A 23,740-nucleotide genomic window follows, 5' to 3' on the forward strand; every position below is an offset into this window, starting at 1 on the left:
TTGAAGAAAAGGGCGTTGGACTCTGGCTGTGGGAAGTCGTTCCTTTTTTATTGCTGGACCTGCATGGCAGCTCTGAAGCACATCCTGGTACAGGAACCCTACACAATCTCTCTCTCCCACGCACGCACGCACGCACGCAAACACGCAAACACACACACACCATCCCTCTACCACAATCTATCTTTCCCAATCACAATTGTCCATTTCCATTCTTCATATTCATATGAACATATTTAATATTGTAAGAAATTGTTACTGTAAAGTAACAACTGCAAATGTATCCATATTGCAAGTAATCCATACTCTTTCCCATATTTCCCATACATATTTCATACAGAGTGAAAGAGAGACAGACAATCAAGAGACAGACAGACAATCAAGAGACAGACAGACAGACAGACAGACAGACAGACAGACAGACAGACAAGAGACAGACAGACAGACAGACAGACAGAGGGAAAGACATTCAGACAGACAGACAGACAGAGGGAAAGACCGTCAGTCAGACAGACAGTAAGACAGACAGACAGACAAGAGACAGGCAGACAGTCAGACAGACAGACAAGAGACAGACAGAGGGAAAGACAGTCAGACAGACAGACAGACAAAAGACAGACAGACAGACAGACAGACAGACAGACAGACAGACACACACACACACACACACACACACACACACAGACAAGAGACAGACAGACAGACAGACAGACAGACAGACAGACAGACACACACACACACACACACACACACACACACACACACACACAGACAGACAAGAGACAGACAAAGAGAGGGAAAGACAGTCAGACAGACAAGAGACAGACAGACAGACAGACACACACACACACACACACACACACACACACACACACACACACACACACACACACACACACAGACAGACAGACAGACAGACAGACAGACAAGAGACAGACAGACAGAGGGAAAGACAGTCAGACAGACAGACAGACAGACAGACAGACACACACACACACACACACACAGACAAGAGACAGACAGACAGACAGACAGACAGACAGACACACACACACACACACACACACACACAGACAGACAGACAGACAGACAAGAGACAGACAAACAGAGGGAAAGACAGTCAGACAGACAAGAGACAGACAGACAGACAGACAGACACACACACACACACACACACACACACACACACACACACACACACACACACACACACACAGACAGACAGACAGACAGACAGACAGACAGACAGACAGACAAGAGACAGACAGACAGAGGGAAAGACAGACAGACAGACAGACAGACAGACAAAGACATAACCTGGCTCACTCTTCTTCCCTGCCTGTGCAGAAACTTGTGAAATGAAGAACAGATCCAGCTTCTTGGATGCGGATGGATGTCTTAAGAAACGTCTTTAGAGTCACACTGGAAAGCCCCCACTACTAAGGACTCTAACCCCCCAATATCCCCCGAGCACAGCTTCTAACCCCCCAATATCCCCCGAGCACAGCCTCTAACCCTCCAATATCCCCCGAGCACAGCCTCTAACCCCCCAATATCCCCCGAGCACAGCTTCTAACCCCCCAATATCCCCCGAGCACAGCCTCTAACCCCCCAATATCCCCCGAGCACAGCCTCTAACCCCCCAATATCCCCCGAGCACAGCTTCTAACCCCCCAATATCCCCCGAGCACAGCCTCTAACCCCCCAATATCCCCCGAGCCCAGACGGAATCCCCCCAGTGACACAAAGCATGAAAAGCCTGGAAGGCTCCCCACCCTGCAGGCCTGGAAGCTCATTGGGCTGAACAGTCTGTCGATGGACGCTTCCCAAAGAGCTGCTACTAAACAAAACAGCATTTCTGCAGGCAGGAAACGAGCAGCAAGTGTTTTCTATGGCAGAGAGTCAAGTATCCAGGACATGTTGCTGCTTTCTAACCTCGCCCACCAGAAGATCACCAGCTCAGCCTGGTTGCAGACAATGGAAAAGCTTTCTGAACCGGATATCAGCAACAGAGATATTTTTTCATATTCATTGAAAATACTTTGTGATATACTGTTGGCCAGCTAAGGGGATTTGCTAGATAATATAGAAATACCATCCTCATCATTTCCAGAAAAAAGGCAGGTGGGGCATAGGCATGGGTCGATTTCCGGTTTTACCGGTTCGGTGTACGAGCCCAAACCGGTTTGATCACGTGCAAACCGAAAAAATATATATATTTTTTCTTTTCTTTTTTATACAAAATAGTGCCAGTCCATTCTGATTGCACTATTTTTCGTAATTAGCCTCTTCTCAAGTTGCACTAGTAGGCAAAAGTCTTATTTTGTTTATTATGTTGATGTTTGAAGAAAAGTTAAGCTGAATAGTTATGAGAAATAAAAACAGTGTGTTGTTACAGTTAAATGGTTCTGCTTATTTTTATTCAGTGTTAGTGCTGGTTGGCATACCAGATTAGAGGTGCATTATCTCCACCAACTGCAGTCGCATTAGTCATTTATGGGCTACACACACAAACAAACAAAAATTTAAATTCGATATACCGGTTTGATACGTTCTTTGGGGGAATATTGAACCGGTTTCAAAATGTTCAAACCGACCCATGCCTAGGGGCATACGCAAAGCATCCATATAGTTCACTAAACAAGCTTGTTTTTGCAACTGAGCCGGAGTATACAGTGTGAGTCAACATGTAGTCATTGATTGTTTCTTGATTGGTTGCTGATCATTATTGACTGTGTTCAATGTTGATGTGTGCGTCTCTGGCATTAGCACGGTTGAAGAGCTCCTACAAGAGCGGTCTAGGAGAGAAAAGGAACAGGCAGAGGGTGAACAAGCTGGTGCCAGGCCTGCAATGTACAACTCTCTCTCTCTCTTACAATAAACAGTCTGAGTTTCAACAAGCGCAAACCTTTTAGACCACGCCCCCCCCCCCCAAACCCCGCCCATATCCGCCTATCAGCTAATAATCATACCAACCACTCGAATCCCGACTCTCTAGCACCCTCATATCCCTATGGCCCCTTGCATGTCCTGATATTGCCGTGTTGGTGTCATTCCTGGACCAACATTTTTTCCTAGTATGGGCCTGGAAAACCCCACCCCGAAACTCATTTGATTGGTCGCCGCAATTGCTTCTTCCTGAAAATGTGCGACAAGTAAAAAAAGACTAAGTTTAAGATTAGGGTTAGGGTTTTCTTATTTAACCACGACCAGGGGGGCACGGTGGTGCAGTGGTAGCGCTGTCGCCTCACAGCTAGAAGGTCCTGGGTTGTATTCCCGCCTGGGACGCTGTGGGCATGCTATCTCATCAAAAGGGCCTTTCTGTGTGGAGTTTTTATGTGCTCCCCTGGGTTTCCTCCATACAACATCGATATGGACCCCCTCCCCCCTAAAAACATGCAGAAGATCGTCTGACCAGTGATGACAACATTTGAAGTTGGTCCCCGGACGCTGTACACAAGAAAGCTGCCCACTGCTCCTGGCTGCCCCCTGGAGGAAGGACAAGCCTGGATGGGAGAAATGCAGAGACTGTGTTTCACCAGCCACTGTCAGCATGGGTGTGTGTGTGGCTGGCCGCATGCGTGTGTTGGGTGTGTTCGTGTGACAAATAAAGACGGGTTTGTCTGTCCAGTTCTTCTTCTTCTTCTGAACCAAACCGGAACCCGAACCACATTGATGTACTTGCCGAATGTTTTATACAAATGTGTGTGGTTCGATCGGGAGTCGAACACACCAGTCCTCAGATTGGAAGGCGCGTACCTTATCGATTAAGCCATAGGACCAACGTTGGATCAACGTTTGGTGTCATTGAGGGTTAACTGTGACTAAGATACCACTTGGGAAGGTTTATCAAGTTGAAATATCATCTAAAAGCTACAGACCTTTTCAAAATACAAAACTAGAATTTGCCAACTTGGGTGGTACCAATTAGTGAAGCCCATCTTCTGCTTTAAGGCCCACAATCAGCCTTCATGGTGGGATAATATGGGAAGATTATACATTTCCTGAATTGTTACAGTCCTGTGAGTATTTCAGGTTTTGTTATTTGTATCAGTGATGTTCCTACATCTCACAATGCTCAAATAAAGATTATAGTTTAGGCTGAAATGGTGGAAAAACGAATGTTGTTGACACTTTGAAGAGCCCATGTGACCTCTTTATTAGACAGACTCACAACTGTGCTTAAATGAACCTATGAGTCTACCCTTTAAAATGAGAAGTAAAGGTCCTGAAAATGAGCCTAAAGTAGGATATGCACCAGCGCCTAGATACCAATTTATGGTAGGGGGTGGCTAACTTCATGTGCTGATAACTGTGACAAAGCTACCACTTAGCAAAGGTTATCATACCAAAATATCATCTATGGACAAAAAAAAAAAAGTGACTAGATTTTTCCACCTTGAGTGATACCAATAAGTGAAATTTTGGGCTTTGGCCCATGGACTATAAAGGTTAGGAAAATAGTGTCCAGCTTGAAAAATACACAAAGTCTTGTTTAAATTGCCAAGCTGATTGGAATCTAGGTGACTGTGATTTATTTTGTTATTTTATAATGAAGCCTCCCTGCCTCCCTGCTCTGTATAAAGTCCCATAAAACTATTGTAATACAATTCCAACATGAGATGAGATGAAACTTTAACGATACTTGCAGGGACATGTTGCAGCAGAAAAATAACAATAGGATAAAGCAAAGATTTTTTTTATTTTTTATATATGCAGTAAATAAGAATGTAACAAATGGGGGTTATTAAACATAATGCAAGTGATATTTCAACATGTTAAAAACACATGCTGAAATGTGTGAATGAAAGGCATGATATAACATGAGCTACAGCATTTTGAGGGTGAGCAGAACAAGAGCAGAAGAACATACAAAAGAAAACAAAGAAAAATTAATGTATTGAATGCATTTTGTGGACAATGTTGTTTTAAAGATAGAGACAAGTTTCCCTGATGGGAGCAGATCCATTAGTTCTCCCACCAACATAATTATTGCCCATGTAAACATACTCAATTTGTGCTGTCTTGTTAATGAGTATATATAGTGGATAATACAAGTTTTAGATTGATCAATACCGCCACCTGGTGATCACTGTGTGTATCATTAAAAAAAAATTAACGCTGTTGAACATTTAACTGTGCATTACTGTACACTAAATTACTACTACAACAGTACTACTACTACTACTACTACTACTACTACTACTACTACTACAGTACTACTAATTTATTTTCAGTGGGAGAATTTCAGTTTCAGTTTAATCAATTCAATCATTTGATAGTAAACGGTTGATTCTAAATTATTTATTAACAGTTGCTTCTCAATTGGTGGGATATGACAACTCCTTAAAGCCAAAAGTTTTTCAGTGTTAAGCTTGAAAGAAACTGGTGCTCTCTTAAATATTCGAAGGGAAATAGTTTACTAATGGAAATAGTTTATAGTTTCACTGATTAAATGCTAAATATGAACTTGGTTAAAAACAAGTCAGACAGAAAATTCCACACCTTTTCCAGAATAGAAAATGAAAGTAAATGCATGACCCACAGGTGCCTGGATGGTTGTTTTAAAGTGGGGAGAAAACGTTAAAAATGTTTACATGGATGACCTCTCTGTACAGCTCAGTAGCTGTAGAACTGGATGTGTGCTGGGTAACACCTGGAGAAATCATTTTATGTACGCTGACGATCTGACTATCCTGTCTCCAAGCAGTGCTGGTTTTCAACAGCTGCTGAATATTTGTTCTGCGTATGGACGGAGTAGATTTTGATGTGAAATATAATGCTAAAAAGAGTGTCATTATGGTTTGCAGAACAAGAGATGATAAGGATCTCTCCTTCCCTTCTTTTTATTGGTCAGGACAGGTTCTGGAACGTGTGCTGTAAAACCAAGTATTTGGGTCACATTTTTACTGATCAAATGAGCGATGATGATGACATGTATAGGCAGCGGCGTGTCTTGTATGCACAAGCTAATATACTGAGGAAAAAGTTTTATTTTTGCTCTGATGAGGTTAAGATTAGCCTGTTTAGAGCCTATTGTACTCCTCTCTATACTGCCCCCCTGTGGGTCAAGTTTAAGCAGGCTAGCATTCAAAAGCTTCAGGTTGCTTATGACTGCATGAGGATTCTGCTCAGAAAGCCAAGGTGTTGCAGTGCTACAGTAGTGAAATGTTTTGTGGTGCAGGAGTCTACACCTTTCATGCCCTGCTGAGAAATCTGACCTACAAGTTTATCTGTCGTCTTAATGTGTCTCAGAACTTATCATCATGCTGCTGTCTCAACCTGGTCTCAGTGCTATTAAGTACCAGTCCAGCATTTGGGCACATTGGTACAACTGTTTAATGTAATGGGGTATGTAACGCTATACGTTATGATTTTATGTATTGTGTTTTTATACTGGACCTTGTGTCTGTTAATAAAGTGATGATGTTGAAAGAAACTGGGTGGGAGGCAAGCCCGGATTAGCAACTATAAGGGCAGGGTGAGTGCCCTGGGGCATCAGCTGACTTGGGACATAAGCCAAAATGATTCCACGGCTAAATCTACAGTCTTTCAGAGGCTGTAGCGGGCTCATTTTTAAAGCTAGAGCGAAGGTCCTGATATCATATGAAACTAGAAGACCTAAGGCATCCAATGGTAACATCCAACCATGACATGCTAGCTTGTCAGGAAGGGGGCTAAATACAACTCCAAAGTTAGACTACATTTTGGCAAGGGAAAAACGGGCATAGCCATATTCAAAGGGGTCCCTTGACCTGTCACCTCAAGATATCTGAATATAATGGCTTCTATGGGTACCCACAAGTCTCCCTTTACAGACATGCCCACTTTATGCTAATCCATTTTATTCTTAAAAAATATCTTTGCATGCATGAATAAATAAATGTGTTATTTTTGCCTATTCTGAATTTTTCTGCATATAGGACCCCTAAACAATATTGGAATTGCAGAAATTGAGTGCGACTGGAAAGCTGAGACTCTTGTAAATTAAATTAGCCCAATTGTATTAATGTGTGATGATGTTAGTCCACATCATCTACATTGTGTCTTGTGTCTGGTATGTGTGCATTGAGGCTCTACTTTAGCAATACAGTCATGTAAATCTGTGGTATGTATTGCCATAGTAAATTTCACTTTTTGTGTGTGTGTGTGTGGGGGGGAGACTTCAAGTCACCTTGGGGCATCACACTGTGTTAATCCGGCCCTAGCAGGTCGACAGTATATGCCAACTAAGTGGTACACCTCATCTGAAAACTGGGAACCTGCAGGGTAATTCGAGATGCATTATGGAACATATATGACCATCCCCATTCTCAATTACGTCTCATAGGTTGTTGTAGCAATTTTTGGGTTGATACACAGATTTGGTGCAAGATTTAACCCTTTCTGACCAGAGAATTGATCAAAATTGTCAAAAATCCCTCCAAAATACCACAAAAGACACCAAGACCTTGAGGAACACCACAGAATAATTCATGCTGTGATTTGGTATCAAAAACTTTTGACATTTTGAGATTTCTGTAAGAATTTAATTTTTTGGGTGGCGAGCACTTCTGTTCTGGAAATTGCTCAGAAACTCCCTTATTGTCAATTTAAAGCCACACATCCCCAGAATGACCTATAGGTCTCTAGTTTGTGGTAAAAAAAAATCTCTAGTTTGTGGTTGTAAAGTTTCATGAGGCTGTGATTATCCTAGAAGTCACAATAGGTAATTTTTAGGTCATTTCAGAAAAGTGGTCTCACTACAATGAAATGGCTACTATGGGGACTAACATCATCACACATGAATATAATTGGGCTGAATCCACAAGTCTCAGCTTTTCAGTCATACGCAATTCCTAACATATCTGATCCTTTTTTGAAATGGACTCAAAACCAGCGACATCCGATCTGAATGGGTCCGATTCATTCCAGGTTAAGCTTCAAACAGCTGAGCCAAAAGCAGATTCATGAACTCCTACACAATGAAAAGAAAGATGCTAAACATTTTTCCCCTCAATGTATAAATTATAAATACAGCCCACAAGCACAACACTCAGAAGTTCCGTATGGATTTAAGTTTCCTTCTACCAGCAGAAGATCCGCACTGAAAAACAACCCCTGCTTTAACAAAAGTTGTTTTATTCTCATGTTCTCTTGTAAATACATGTACATTACAACATTGTCTTTTGTTACAAAAATAAAATGAAACCCAACCAACACGAAAGCTGGTGGGACACGTCAGCTTCAGACGGAAAGAGTTTGAGAAACGTATCACACGTCGTACAAACTAGTTAACTAAAGTATTCAGACTGCAGCTCAGAGTGAGTTAAACTAAACTGACAGAGAAAACATGAAAAAAAAAAAGCTGGACAGATCTGAACTCCTGATGAAAATGACTCGAGGAGACAAGTTGGTAATTAAACAAAACAAAAGGACAGGTAACATTATAATAACCTTATTCCAGTGTACAAACCTATGGAAAAATATTCATATACACAATATTACTTAGTATAATCCTCCAAGTACAAAATGTATCAGAGAGGGTTTAGGTCGTTCTAAGTACTTGTGCAGTATTATTGTGTAGTCTACTTACAATCCTCTTCCATAGGTTAAAATGACAATCCACAACTTTTTATTGAACTACATTTCCATTTTGCCGCTCTCCATTATCGACTGCTACAACACAAGAGTGATCCGACATGTATCCAGGTCATGGAAACTTGTCAGTGTCTGGTAGCTCTTTTCACAGAAGTGATGCATTTTAGGTTTCTGGTTTGTTTAGAATGAACAGAAGAAGAGCTGGGCAGTTAGCGTGAGCGGTGTCTGAACAGAAGAAGAGCTGGGCAGTTAGCGTGAGCGGTGATAACCACCGTGTCTGAACAGACAGAGAGAAGAGAAACTCAACATCATCACGTCAAGTCTGCAAGGGTGAGAAACTGCAAGGATATGAATAAGCCGCTGATAGACAGGCCTAAATAATAAAATGCATTTTGCTTACCTCTAAGGCCTGTACTTCTACAGACTCCTGTGTCATGATGCAGTTGATTATTTCTGGCCTACATGACTCAAGTAACATTTGAATAAAGTAATTGTTTTACACATTCATAAGTTATTTTTGTTTGGCAAGTGGAAAAACTACAACGTCACGTCCGTAATGCAATTAATTGTGGGTAATTAAAATCAGTGAAGTCTGCACCCCAAGCGGACTCTCTGGTGACTCTGTCTCCAGGAATACAGATATTTGGATTGGGCCTAAATTTAAAAATCAAAAGACGAATGTTGCGGATTAGCACTCTGACACTGGAAATAGAATGTTACCAGAAATTCTTACAGACGACAGCAAAATGCTTAAAAAAGAAAGAAATAAAAAGTGCAAAAGCACAACTTGTCTGTGGCCCTGCCAGTGAGACAAACCTGTCTGTCTGTCTGTCGCAGGGTGGAGGTGAGTCTGTCTGTCAGTGCTGGTTCTTCATTCCAGGCTGTTGTGGTTTTCCTGGTTTCTTGTCTGGCTGCTGCTGCTGCTGCTGGCCTCTGCCCACGCCGGTCATCCCTCTGCCTCGTCCGCCAAACACTCCTACACACACACACACACACACAAATGCAGTGAACAGCTGCTTCTCTCTGTGCCACAGTAGGAAAGTTAATTTGTTGCATTTCTGTATTTGATTCATTTAGGCTTAGGACAGGGCTTTTAAACTCAAGTCACATGACTCACAAGCAGCTTGTTTATTGGAGCTTTGCCAACTAACATTTGACAACCACCATGTTGTGTTGAATCCCCCCTGTCCCACTTATTCATTTTGTACAATCATTCGGAGAGTTGAGAGATTTGTTGAATTTGAAATCTCCTCCTTAAACAGATTGTCTTTGCAAAGACACATTCCTAACCTGCGCGAGATCATGATCACATGACAATTCCATCTTGCCACTCTGAACCATCAGTGGATCGCACCAATCATCGTCCAGAGGCAGCTAGGGGCGGGCTTTAGGTGTGACAACAGCAAGAAGCGAGCCCCGTGATAGGCCTGATAGACACCTGACAGGATTTTTTTAAGTGCCTGCCCCCAAAACAGTTTACCGAGCGACTCGTTCCCAGATGGTTATGTGAAAACAAACCACCTGGCAGCTTCAGGTTAAAACATTCCTGGGTCAGAGTTTGTCAATGTCTGCTGCTAACCATGGCTAACGGGCTGCAGCATCATGTGACTGAAATCACATGAGAGCAGCTGATACATCAGTCACTACTAGTGATTGGTTCTGGGAAAATCAGCTCCCCTACACAGAAACCTCAGCTAGCTCTATAAGGGAGTGGAACCAGATAGATGTTCAGTGAAGATCAGGAGAAGAGTCCAACAGTGGGCTCACCTCGGCCGGCTGCTCCTCCTCTTCCTTTGCCCTGCTGCTTGTTCTGCTGCATGCCCCCCCGCCCGCGCCCCTTGGACACCACCTCCTCCTTCACCATGTCGATGATCTCGTCGGGGATTCGCAAGTACTTGATGGTGCTCCCTCTGATGTAGCACTCCGGCATCCTCCAGAACTTGTCTCCGTCCTGCACAGAGGCACACACAGACACACCTAATCAGTCACAGAGCTCCGTCCTGCACAGAGACACACACAGACACACCTAATCAGTCACAGAGCCGAACAGGTCAACCAGTGACGGAGGTCCAGTGATGACAGAGCTGGGCTTTACCCTGGAGGTGCAGATGACTTCTCTCAGGTTGATGTTCATCCAGTTGTCACAGCTGACCAGGTGGCCGTTATACGTCTCTCCGTTCTTCAGCTCCACCAGCTGAGAGAGAGAGAGAGAGAGAATCCATGAAAACAGGACAATGCTCATCCAGATTTGCACTCTGTAATGACATTTTATGAACTTCTAGCAGCCGATGGCATCACTAGAAAGATTTGTGGCTCAGAAATAAACAGAATTCTGCACAGTCAGACTTTGTTGTGTGACTGAGCTTTACTTTATTACATCCTACTGTGAAGCCCATATGACATTGAATTATCATGACTAGTGGACCCGTGGAAGTTGGGAGTGGTAATTATGGCAATTACCTTAATTTAAAAAAAATCGGCTCAGGTCACCTGCAGAGGTGCTCTTTACACTTCCTGAAAGTTTCAGCCCGATCACCGCTAGAATATCATAGCTGTGGTCGAAGAAAATTCTGCTCACAGACGGACACCTTCTCCAGGAAGGATACCATCACTGAGGACATCTACTCATTCTTCTCTTCTCATTCTTATAGTAGATACAAGTACATTGTCCCATCCTTAGACTAGTATCTACCATGATAGTACTGTAGGTTTCTACTAGTAAGCCTTGGAGAGGGGAGTTGAGGCTTACCATGGGGTGGTTCTGGGCAGTCTTCAGCAGAGACAGAGGGAGCTGCAGAGTGACGACACAAAATCAGACAGCAGATCACATGTCATAAAGAAAATACTGCTGTTAAAATGTGCAAGTGATACACTTTGTTCTGTCACACAAAACTGAACCTGTCACCAATGCTTTCTTGCTTCTGTCAGCATACCTACACGCCTCGTACAGCATGATATAAGTAAGACCTTTTACAACTTGAGCCACTGCAGTCTGAAGATTTCACCACAACAACGTGACGTTACAGTTGTGTTTGCAATAGACCCTTCTCACGGGGGGCATTTTGTGTCGAAAACTTCCATGATTGGAATTTGGAAACCCTCATTAGTGTTTTGCTTGCACCTGTGTTTATTCTGCCTTTTCGACACAAAATGTCCCCCGTGAAAAGGGTCTATATAGCTAGTGTGGCTAACGTGACCAAGCGCCACAGCGCTGCTATTAATGCAGCTAGCTGGAGAGCACGCATGCTAATATAATCAGCGATTTGTCGAAAGTTGATATGTCCATAGAATACAGCTAAATACTTACCATTGTGACGGTATCTCTTTTTATCGATGTGTGACTTGCTTTCTTGGCCCTGAGGTGCTGACCCGCTTTGACAACCTACTCTCGTCTACTGAAGCTGCCTGTGTGGCTGTGCGATTGCGCCGGGCTGCGCCAATCAGAGCGCGCTGTGTTCTTCTTCCTGCTCCTTGGTTGAGGAGTTGAGATCCAACTGAAAGATCTGTTACCGCCACCTACTGGGCTGTAGTGTGGATGGAGAAAAAGCTACCGGTACATGATATTTTTTTTCCCATGGAGGAAGTCCATATATGGTCTATCCGGTCATGGGGCAACGCGATTGGCTGGGGTGTGTGTGTGAGAGAGAGAGAGTGACTCACACACACAGGCACGTGTGCACGCACACACACACACACACACACACACTTTGGGGGGGCGGGGGGTAAAAAAAAAATACTGAGCTGTAAAAACTGAGACAAACACGTTACTTATTTCAAAGCCTATATTTTTCACAAAGCCAAAACGACTAACAATGCTTTGTTCATTTCAGCACCAGAGGACAGGATATTCTCTATAACACAGGCACTCGTAGGAGGGGGGGAAGATGATGGTATTTTTGTACAAAGCACACACTGAGATAACAGGTATTTTCGAGGTAGTATACATCTATAAACTGACCCACTGTACATTTTAAGGCCTTTTCAGAATACATATAACAGCAAGGCACAGGTCAGGGCAACAGGTCACCTCATGTGTGAGCGTGAGGTACAGACTGATGCTTTCACATACTGAACCACGACACCTCAGCACTCACAACGCACAGTGAAGCCATCACAACTCTCCTAAAACCACCCATCATTTACAAACGTCCTTAAGAGATCACAGAACCAAGACAGAAACAATAGACAGTGGCAGAAAATGACAGTTATACTGAGAGAAGTCTGATTCTGGTGAGCTCAGCGCTCCAGGATGCTACTTTGTGGTAAACCCACTCGAGGGCATTTTTTAAAAGCCAAGGACATTTATATTTCCTTAACTTAAGTGGAAAAAATTAGCAAACTTAAGGAAAAGTCTTAAGACTACTGCTGCAGCTCTAAGCACACTGTGGTCAGTTATTAGTTTCCCTAAGGTGAGCTACAACACATTACAGTATGTCTACAGCTATGGTTTGACTGACAGTGGAATAAAGTGAATATTTTAAGTGGTGTCACACTGCTCGACACTGTGAAAGATCAAAAAGTCACAAAGAACATACATTTAAAAACAGTGGCACCATCTCCGCCTGGCAGAGACACAGTTTGAACAGGTGAAAACAAACTAAAGCTCTGGATAATAAAGCATCTCTCACCTGTAGAAACATACAATTACACATTTTGAAAGGAACACGATGATACAAATGAATGTGTGTGTGTGTGTGTAAAGCTACATAGTGTACGTTAAAGTGACTGAAAATGAAAATAAAACCAAAACAAACAAGCATTTACATGGCTCAACGAAAAATACAGACGATTAGGTACAAATGGGGGGGGGGGGGGGGGGGGAACAAAAGTGCTACAGAAGTCAAACTCAGGGACCCGACTGACTGACTGTCCCACTCCATCCAATCAGATCCTGAGGTAAAGCAACAGCGACGTCTGATTCGATGAAGTGGACAAAAACAGAAAGCTTTTCATAAGGAATCAAATTTAGGGCTGCACAATTAGGACATGTTCAAGATATTGCGTGATGAACTTTGCAACGTAACAGAAATGAGTTTCATAAAACAGTGTGAATGTTTGTGGGAGAGAACGCCATGTTAAAGCGCCACTAGGCAACTTTGCACGTCGGTGGCCCACCAGAAACACAACTGGTCTGATCCTGATTTAGACTGAGAAGACAGCTGGATGTTTCTTTTAAATCTAACTCTTGCCTAGTGTAGATGGATAGGATTTGCTCAGTTTGAAAAAAATTAAGATTTTCACTGATACACAACTTGACTGTAGACCCAGAATTCTCCACAGCAGCAGAATCTCTTGTTCAGGACGATTTCCCTCTGAGGAAAAACTGTCTGAAAATGTCTGTTGTAAATACTGCAATTCTCAATATTTTCCATATAATGTGCAGCCCTAATAAAGTCATGACCGACCTATAAAACGTTGATTTCATAAATCAACAAACGGGAGATCTGTAAAATAACATTGCACCGCCGAGGCCAGATCTCAGTGTGATGGGTTTGGTGAAATAGTTTTGTGTCAGAATCAGGCCGACCGATGGGGGGAAAATTAGCTGGAACCAACCCGTTCCCTGATTTAAATCACCTTTGTAAAAGAAGGCAAAAAACTACAACTTCTTATAAAGAAAAAAAGACTAGAGAAACAATTCAACATCAAATGTGAAATGGCACAGATTGGCTTTTGAAAAGAAAACTGAAACTAAGCAAATACGATTTCCAGCTTAAATTTCTACATAGAATGTATCAGGTACATTAATATATCACGCATGGACAAACTGGCTCAACACGTTGAGTGAAACATACTGTGCATCGTATGGAATGTCACGAGAGGCTCATGAAAAAAATCCTTTGACGGAAGCATCTGGAAATACAACCTGTCAAATCTCGATATGGGTCGAGCTGAACTGAGAGAACTCTGAAGATGAAGCAAAGTCAAATAACGATGAACACATACAGCGGTTTCTCCAGATGTGACTTCTATAACCATTTCACTAACCCTAACCCTATAAGGTGCGCAAATAGGAGTCACATTTGGGGCTGTAGGTTGCAAAATCTGTCAACATGATAGACTTTCTGCATTTCTAACGGTTAGAATTGAGTGTGAGCGAAGAAAAGCGGCGCTCGTTTTCCTCGTTCATTTCTGGGAATTCCTGTATTTCAAGTCCCCAGGCAGTGGGACCAAAGTTGAAGTGGTCTGAGCGTTGCTTTGAGACTTCACCACTGGAAGACATGAAAACATAAATGACGCGGAAGAAAAGCAATACAGGAAATAACCAGCTGAAACATCTTGCGCTATGACGTTTTCACAATGCACCAGTAAAGAGAACAAAAAAAAGTTTGGCTACTTGTGGTTAAGTGCAATTTGTGTGTGTGTGTGTGTGTGTGTGTGTTGTTGGGGCGGGATGGCAGAAGAGTCAGTGGAAGTGCTGGCAGTGGATCTTGTCCTCGGCGAGCTGCAGCAGCTCCAGCATCTCGTGGATGATGGCCTGCAGCGCGCGGCCCAGCTCCTCCCCGCTGTACGGCTTCCCGATGGGAGGCACGTGGACGAAGGCGGAGCGGCCGCGGCTCACATACAGAGACGTGTAGTAGGTGAAGTCACACAGATACCTGAGGGGGGGGGGGGGGGGGGGGGGGGGGGAGGGAGGGAGGGAGGGAGGGTATCAAACAGTTGAAGTTGAAGTTGTGTGTGTGTCTGTGTCAGAGTCCTGCACCGGGTCGGGGTTCCGCGGGGCCCAGCCGGGTACCCGCAAAAAAATGCGGGGTGCGGGTAAAACATACACTTCTGTAAATTGGTGGGTCGGGCCGCGGGTATAAATGAACTAAATGTGGACGGGGGGCGGGTGGAACAATGACAACGTATGAGCCATGTATGTTTTTCTGTTGCACTCAGACTGAGGCAGGGGGTGTGTCTGGCAGCTGGTCTGAGTGGAAGAGGAGAAAACTTTCTGACGCACGTTTTTCTTTGTTTACATAACCGGCATTGTTTCAAGTATGCGCATACCGTGCATTGTGTGACGCTATAGACCTTATTCGATTGACGTCACTCACGTACGGGCACGCCCACCGCCGCCATGTTCTCGACATAGGCTGCAGCTCTTAAGTGACAACCTATGTGAGAGCAGCGTTTATAGGAAGCTAGCCGCCGTTAGCGTTACCTGTATCGTTCCTGTTGTGTTCGGATGGTGACCTGTGTTAGGCATAGCTGTAGTAATGACAGCAATAAAGTCCCCGTGGTTTGTTTCTATCTCTATCGTCCACAGACGTGAAGGGAGCGAGACGGAGGATACGTCAGCAGCACAGGAGATGTGTGTGGATAGTTGGGAGAAGACAGGTGAAACTTTCTGACAGCTCCTCACAGCAAAGTCTGTTGACCTCGTTTTTTCTTTAGTTTATTATTACAGGCATTAACGGCAGCATACAAACAACAACTGTGGGGGTTTTATTGCTGTCATCACTATCGCTATTTTGTAATGGAACAGAAACGACAATAAGGCCGTTACTATAGTTGTCAGCTGCAGGACGGTATGTCAACAATATGGCGCTGTCCGGGGTTAGCGAATAAGGTATATATGGACCGTACAAAACATTCAAAACTCAGTTGCTGAGTCAAGGTGATTGATTGCAGACAATACGAGTCGGACAGATACTGTAATAGGCTAACGTTAGCCTCCACTACAACCGTAGTACCATACTAGTTGGCTGTTTTCATAGCAACAGGCAACAACATGTCATGGATGGATACCGTGAAAGTGGAGAGGTCTCATCCCAACGTGGATTTACGTTCCTGCAACAGCGATCATAAAGGCAGTATGGATTTTACCAGACATATTGGAAATAGCTGGTAAGTCACTTTGCTTGCTGTAACTAGTGTCTGATAGCAGAGCTATCCAGCTCGTTAGTCAGCTAGCAGCTGCTAAAAGCTAATTAACGTACATCAGCTGCAGATTAACGGTTATTATATATATGCGGTTTTCGGGTCGGGGCGCGGGTCTCATGTCTGCGGGGCGGGGTGGGTTGCGGTACTGATTGATCATATGTGCGGGTTTGCGGTGCAGGGTCGGTATTGCACGTCGCGGGGCCGGGTCTTGAAAATCAGACCCGCACAGGACTCTAGTCTGTGTGTGTCCGTATGGCAAAATGTGGTCCTGGAGACACCCATTGTAGCAGGAACTACCACAGAAGCTGTTGAGTCCTTTGCCAGGTGTTTATACAGTATTTCTGTCTGTGGACAGATTTTGGCAAGTACAATAGCGTCAGAACCGTGCAAGATGCAGTCACAACACTTTCCAGGTGTGGAGTTCACATCCAAATGAAGGCCAAGATCCAAAATGGGTGCGATCGAGCAAAGGGGCCAGCCCCTGCACATTGGCGCCCCCACTTTACGCCCCGGGCCCACATTTGTTTTAAGTGTCGGGCATTGCAAGGTTATTTTCCATTAATGCTTCCTCATCAGCCTTTGTAGCTATGCTAACTCATTAATGCTACCTCATCCGCCTTTGTAGCTATGCTAACTCATTAATGCTACCTCATCAGCCTTTGTAGCTATGCTAACTCATTATTGCTACATCATCAGCCTTTGTAGCTATGCTAACTCATTAATGCTACCTCATCAGCCTTTGTAGCTATGCTAACTCATTAATGCTACCTCATCAGCCTTTGTAGCTATCCTAACTCATTAATGCTACCTCATCAGCCTTTGTATCTATCCTAACTCATTAATGCTACCTCATCAGCCTTTGTAGCTATGCTAACTCATTAATGCTACCTCATCAGCCTTTGTAGCAATGCTAAGCCCTTGTTCACACAGGACGCCGAACGTAAGCAGAACTGAAGCTTGAGGCAGGCACAAGCTGAACTGACGCCTAACCGTTCACACAAGAAGCCTTCTCTTTTCCTCTTGGCGCGCCTTGAACCCGCCCACGACTCCCATTGACTTAATACCTGGCAGCTTCAAGCTTCACATGTCACGATCGCTCCAGCGCGGCTTCAGCGTGGCTTCGGCGTGGCGTGGGGCTGGTGTGAACGGTCTCACTTGTTAACAAGGAAGGTGCCTGTTCAGAACTGTACAGTGTATCTGTTTCTCTGAATTTGTGAAAAAATGACTTTTGGTCTTTACCCGGTCAGCAGCAATGTGTTTTGCAGTCACACGATAACAGAGTGAGCTGAGTGTGTTTTCCTGCCTCCAAGTCTGAAGCCTCATGCGCTCAGCACAGCAGGAGGTGCCTGAAGCTGCAGGGTGAAAGGTTGATAAAGTGCTGATTCTGAGCCCAAAAACATGACTTACCTCCCGGCGTCTCTGGAGACGGACACGGCCACGCCCAGCCCCGAGGCCACGCCCAGCCCCGAGGCCACGCCCAGCCCCGAGGCCACGCCCAGCCCCGAGGCCGTCACTCTCTTACAGACGGACTCCATGTCGATAACCGAGTCGATGCAGTCCGGTCCTCCCACAATGCAACACTGTGAGTCAGGACAGAAGCTGCTGTTGTCCAGGCCCTTGTAGCCATGGTTACGGCCGCACTTCTCCAGAGTGACGGTGGTGGCCATGCCCGACACTCCCACATGAACGACCAGCTGGAAAACGAGATGAAACCCAAGAAACAAAAAAACATTAAGCATTCAAGCACTTTTAAGGACCTCTTTATAAATAAAAGCACTTTTCAACTATTTGATTTTTATTCTTTTTAATTCAAGCACTTTCCAGACCCCTGGCAACCCTGTGAGGAAATAATCGACAGAGTAATCAACAATGAAAAGAATCATTCATTGCAGCCCTACTTGAATTTTATTTTACAGTAAACATACAGTAAACATTGGTGAGATTTTTTACATATTTGCATTCTCAAAAATGTCATCCCAAAATGGGGATTACTTCTGCTCATTTCAAACAGAACTCAATGTTCAAATCCTGCTTACTGCAGCTTTACTGCACTTTACTGCACTTTACTGCGGCTTTACTGCACTTTAAGAAAGGAACAATGTGGGCAGGTCAACACTGGCTGCAGCAGGTTCGATAGACCCTTCTCACGGGGGCCATTTTGTGTCGAGAAGCCAGGGTAAACACAGGTGCAAGCAAAACACTAATGAGGGTTTCCAAATTCCAATCATGGAAGTTGGAAACCCTCATTAGTGTTTTGCTTGCACCTGTGTTTACCCTGGCTTCTCGACACAAAATGGCCCCCGTGAGAAGGGTCTATTGTATTGTAGATTCTTACCAGCGGGTGGTACTGTTTCCATAATGAAGGAACCAAACTCTGGACTTTCTGGTACTCCACAGGAACCTCATACACGTGCAAGTCCACTTCCTTTCCCAGGCCGAGCTTCTTCAGTTCCTATCGGGACAAACAAGAACTTACATTGAAAAATGCATTGCACATGAATCCATGTGTTGGAGCCTTTTCTCCAAAGTGCCTAAAGCAGCAAACACATTTTGAGCATGTGTGGCCTCACTGGGAATCAATCTGATGTGAGCAGCATGGTGTGAGCTGTACCAGATGACCTGATGATGCTGAGGCTGTCACAGCAAAGGTGTCCCATTTTAAACAGCAAAAACTATGTGTTGTATCAAACCCAACAATGAATTTGGGGAACCGTTACAGCCCTACTCTTTAGATGCTCCCTAGATTAGCCAAGCAGCATGCTAAGCTAAACAGGGAGCCCAAAGCAAGCCATAATACAAGTGTAACCTTTGAGCCATGTCATTAAGACTCTGAACTAGAAAGGTGGAGGCTGGGGTTGGTGGGCTTGATGTGAGAGAATGCTGTGATTGGTGAATGATGAGAAACGCTGATCCAATCAGCAGGCTGTCAGCGGATTACAGCTGGGGCGTGGCCTATGGCTTGCGTGTCCTGCATGAACTAACGCAATGCTTCATACGTATCCCGAACTGATGATGGCCTACGACCCAAACATCTCAGAGGGGCACAGGGCAGACACAGTTCACTTCCTCTACCAATCTCAAATAGCAGCATTTTGTACTGGACTGGCATGTTTTTCAAGGCATTATGGAAACCCAAAATCTGACAGCAATCCTCAACCTTCTTAAAAAGCAACTCATATGAGTCTAACAAGAAGGACAAGATGGACACAGCAAGATTGGATGGAAGACAAATCTGTGTCAAATTAAGTGTGGGCTTCACCGCTTCACCCCTGCACCCCCCCTCCCCCCCACACACACACACACACACACGCGCACACTGAAGGCCAAATGGCCGCAGTCAGCAAGCCCCCCCATAAATATTGAAAGGAGGCTGTTTGACCACGTCTGTGGGCCGCCACAGAGACGCCTTTTGTTTGCCTTTAATATCCTTATCAAGTCCGTCTAGACACCCTGACAGGCATTGTCCCCCCCCCCCCACACACACACGCACACACACACACAGAACCAGGCTGAGCCAATCAAGTGCTTCAACATGACATAATCCACTATTTGAGGAAGTGATCCTCGCTCACAATCACTCTAATTGATCGAAAGCTCAATATTCAAACTAAATGTGCTACTTTCTAAAGGATACATGACATGACACATCTTTCACTTTACAAACTGAATGTGCCATATTTAAGAAATATATAATGGACATAAACTTATGAGCACCCCCACCCCCCGAACTAATATTATATAGCAGTCTGGAAATGACTGAATGTGGACTGGAGTCAAATCAATTAGAAAGTGAAAACATAAACAGCTTGATCTAAGAACTTGCCCATACTTGTTTCTGTCCAGGTTGCATTAAATACACTTTTACAAAGCAGAATTCATACATAGGTTTACAAACACAGCAATGAAAGGGTAAAAATGTACCTGTACTGCTACCCAGCTAGCGTTGACTGTGTGCTCACCAAATGGTCCAAAACCTGCAAAACATGGCAGTTATGACATCACCTTGGTTTCTATTCAATGTGAGAACGATATCAGGTTTGGCTGTTGAAAGGTTGAGAGAGAGAAGGAGAGAGAGAAAGAAATACAGACAAAGAGAGAGAGAGAGAGAGAGAGAGAGAGAGAGAGAGAGAGAGAGAGAGATTCATTTCAAACAGAAATGCACAGTTTGCTCAAAGACATATTAATAACAAATGAATAACAAATGGAGATGGGCTGAATCCACTCTGAAGAGTGCTCTCTCTCTCTTTCCAGTGCAGAGTGACATGACTAACGTTACATGATGATGTATCCTGCTGTTGGGCCATGTGTGGCTCTTACACTTGGTTATGAGTTGTTAGTGTCTTTTGGATTGAAAATTGTATAGTTGTTGCTGGTCAAGAATACTGATAGTCTTGTTTTTGTTTGAGTTATGGGAGGAAAAGTACAGCAATGTTGCCGCTGCATTGTCTCATTACGTTATCATTAACTATAATTATAATAACTGGAAAACAGTGGTAGAGTACGGATAGTAGAGATGGGATAAATATCACCATCGGGATATCGGTATTGGGTGCCGATACTGATGTCATTCAGTTGTTGGATATCGGACTAACTGCTAACTAGCTGATCCACGTTCCGATCCAGATTCCATTCATAGCTTGTGCTGGATCCTGAATCCACCCTAACAGAACATGAAACAGTGCTAGTCAGTTGGATGGGTGTGTGGTAAAGTGGCCGTGGATCAAATGTTTTGAAAATATCTAATGACCTGTATTCATTGTTGAATTTAATATTGTGAAATATTATGAAGCAAGTAACTAACGCGATGAGATAATTGATGACCAACGTCTCATAGGAGACAGCTGGCTGGAGCTCCTTGGGAGAGTTGCACGCAGAAGCAGGCCAGATCACTGTCGTCTGCAGAGGGCCCTTATCTAAAGAAGCATCGCCTATAAAAGCACAGATTTGATTTTATAAGTATATATACCGGTATATATATATATATATATATATATATATATATATATATATATATACACGGTATATATATATATATATATATATATATATATATATATATATATATATATATATAATATATATATGTATATTTTTCTTTGTTTTGTCTACTTTTGCAAGTTGTAGTTTTTCCTTCTTCCGTCACTTGGGCAAATTTTTGACTGTACTATATATTCAAGAAAAAAGAGCTCTGGTTTCAGAATCAATATCGGTATCGTCAGATATTCGAAATCGGATCAGAACTGAAAAAAGTGGAGGATGGGTGCATTTCTGATCCAGACTTGTTTACAGAAGAGTAGCGGGCAGCCCTCCTCCTGCTCCCCCCCCCCCCCCCCCCCCCCCCCCACACACACACACACACAGGGTCAGCGGGTCCCCTGGGATCAGTGTGTCTGAAAAGAGGGAGAGAGCCTGGGCAGCTGGCAGCCGGCGGGCCCTCTATTGTGAAGTGGCTGTTCCCAGGCTAGCTCTTCCTTTATCACAGTGATCCTCAATGTGGGGTCCGGGGACTAGCAGGGGGTCCTTGAGGGGGGTTCCAGGGGGTCTCCAGCAAATTGTTTTACTTCAGCATTATTTCATTTACAAGAAGTTTACCACAATTAGAGCATGTAGGCTGTTCTGAACATAGTGTCTCTGTCTGTTATCTCTCTAGCTGCCTGCAATACAGATAGTCATGGACTTCTGGACAGAATACAAATCTTCTCAGATTTGGTTCCGAGGCGAAATCTCATCAAATAGGGCCCGGGTCCATGGCTCTCTATCTGGACTAGTATGGTCCTTCAGAAAGAGGTTGAGAATGACTTCTTTATCAGGCTGGGAGTGCGCTGATTCAGGCCTTTGTGTCTGAAAACTAACACCAATAGTCAATAGTGCCCTGCCCTGTATTCACTAGCGTTAGGTTGAGCTATGTAGTTATGTGCATGAGCTTGTCGGTGTATGAGATCATAGTTGACGTGTATTGTTGCCGTTTTGAAAAAGCCAAACCGCTTAGCTAACATTAGATTTGAAACACTTCTCGATCGCAGTATTTTTAGCCTGTCAACAACCGCCTGTAGTAGACCCTGTTGAAATAACCAGACAAATAAATGAAAATGCCTCGTATCAATGCGTCGGTTGTTCTTGTTAAAACTACGACACTATGTTTCTCCAGACAGACTGCCAGGCAGCAGCTGGACTGTGGTGGGGTGAAGCGAGGAACAACTTGACGCCATTGCAGCTGTCATTGAACTTTTCCAGCAGCACTTCACACTCCTGTCTGTCTGCCGTGTGTCGACTCGGCAGGGCTGGTAAAGTAAAGCAGACTGACCTGTAACAACCACGGCTCGTTTACCGTTATCCATCTCCCGTCGTGTTGCAGAGGACCCGCGGCTTTCTATTCTTTACAATTGACTCAGAACAGGGAGCGTGTCCGCTCCGCTCCGCTCCACGGATCCCTCTGGCTCGGCTGCTGCCTGGCTGAGGAGCCAGCTGACCTGTACAACAGAAGACACGTACAACGTGACGCAATGACGTAGGGGGAACGCTTGCTTGTGTTGCGACGATTTCCGGCAACAGAGCACGCCCCCTAAGTACAAGGTCCTCCTGGTCAGTGTTGGGCAAGTTACATGGATTGTGCAAGTTACTTTCAAAATGTAATACTACATATTACTAGTTACTTTCATTTTAAAGCAATACGTTACTTTACAATATTACTGTCTGTGTAGAGTAACTCGTTACTTATTACACAACTTTTGCATTACTTTCACTGTAATAACAGCAGTAGCAGAATGACATCGCCGCCCCGGAACCATCCCAAAAAACAATTTAAACCATCTTGAAGTCAGTGTAAACCATCCAAGATTCTAAATCTGATTATTTTCCTTTGTTATTGTCATCTATAGTGGTTATTTGCATGATGATGACACACAATTTGATTAGGAAATGATTGCCTGCTGACTGGCTGCTTCACCATCTGGTACAGGAACTGTACCACCATGGACCGCAGGGCGCTAAGAAGAGTGAGGCGCGCGGCCCAGCACGTAACAGGATGTTCAGAACTGCAGGAACTGTACAACCAGCGGTGCCTCAGGAGGTCCCTGAAGATCATCAAGGACACAAACCACCCCCACAACAGCCTGTTCTCCCTGGTACCCTCAGGGAGGAGATACAGGGTCCCAAAAGCACGCACAAATTGCTTGAGGGACAGTTTCTTCCCGCAGGCCACGAGACTCCTTAACATACACAAATAAACTCCCAACAATCATGTAGTAGCTGTACTGCAGCTGCTACCATTATTACGTATGTTTAATTACGTCTA

The 23,740-nt window shown here is 44.1% G+C and overlaps 2 protein-coding genes across 2 annotated transcripts; both read right to left on the bottom strand.

Annotated features, from left to right (window-relative positions):
- Window positions 1-8,115: 8,115 nt before the first annotated feature.
- lsm4 (LSM4 homolog, U6 small nuclear RNA and mRNA degradation associated) lies at window positions 8,116-11,985 on the bottom strand. Its single transcript, XM_083647176.1, has 5 exons — window positions 11,885-11,985; window positions 11,327-11,368; window positions 10,673-10,771; window positions 10,345-10,528; window positions 8,116-9,553 (listed from the first exon to the last, which is right to left on the bottom strand). Exons 1-5 carry the CDS (start codon window positions 11,885-11,887, stop codon window positions 9,435-9,437), a joined length of 447 nt encoding a protein of 148 aa, XP_083503302.1. The 5' UTR covers window positions 11,888-11,985; the 3' UTR covers window positions 8,116-9,434.
- A 401-nt stretch (window positions 11,986-12,386) lies between these two features.
- LOC310785855 (pyroglutamyl-peptidase 1-like) lies at window positions 12,387-22,884 on the bottom strand. Its single transcript, XM_083647014.1, has 5 exons — window positions 22,751-22,884; window positions 20,368-20,420; window positions 18,782-18,898; window positions 17,854-18,140; window positions 12,387-15,176 (listed from the first exon to the last, which is right to left on the bottom strand). Exons 1-5 carry the CDS (start codon window positions 22,782-22,784, stop codon window positions 14,984-14,986), a joined length of 684 nt encoding a protein of 227 aa, XP_083503140.1. The 5' UTR covers window positions 22,785-22,884; the 3' UTR covers window positions 12,387-14,983.
- Between the last annotated feature and the right edge of the window lie 856 nt (window positions 22,885-23,740).

This window comes from Poromitra crassiceps (genome assembly GCF_964638095.1).
Source record: "Poromitra crassiceps genome assembly, chromosome: 12".
NCBI classification, from domain to species: domain Eukaryota; kingdom Metazoa; phylum Chordata; class Actinopteri; order Beryciformes; family Melamphaidae; genus Poromitra; species Poromitra crassiceps.

Excerpts from the sequence above, each read along its gene's own strand:
- lsm4 (XM_083647176.1), bottom strand. Across the intron at positions 10,772-11,326 it reads CTGCCCAGAACCACCCCATG|CTGGTGGAGCTGAAGAACGG; the intron begins GTAAGCCTCAAC and ends TCTCTCTCTCAG. Across the intron at positions 10,529-10,672 it reads AAGTCATCTGCACCTCCAGG|GACGGAGACAAGTTCTGGAG; the intron begins GTAAAGCCCAGC and ends GCCTCTGTGCAG.
- LOC310785855 (XM_083647014.1), bottom strand. The coding sequence starts at position 22,784 with ATGGATAACGGTAAACGAGCCGTGGTTGTTACAG. Across the intron at positions 20,421-22,750 it reads ACGAGCCGTGGTTGTTACAG|GTTTTGGACCATTTGGTGAG; the intron begins GTCAGTCTGCTT and ends CATGTTTTGCAG. Across the intron at positions 18,899-20,367 it reads CTAGCTGGGTAGCAGTACAG|GAACTGAAGAAGCTCGGCCT; the intron begins GTACATTTTTAC and ends TTGTCCCGATAG.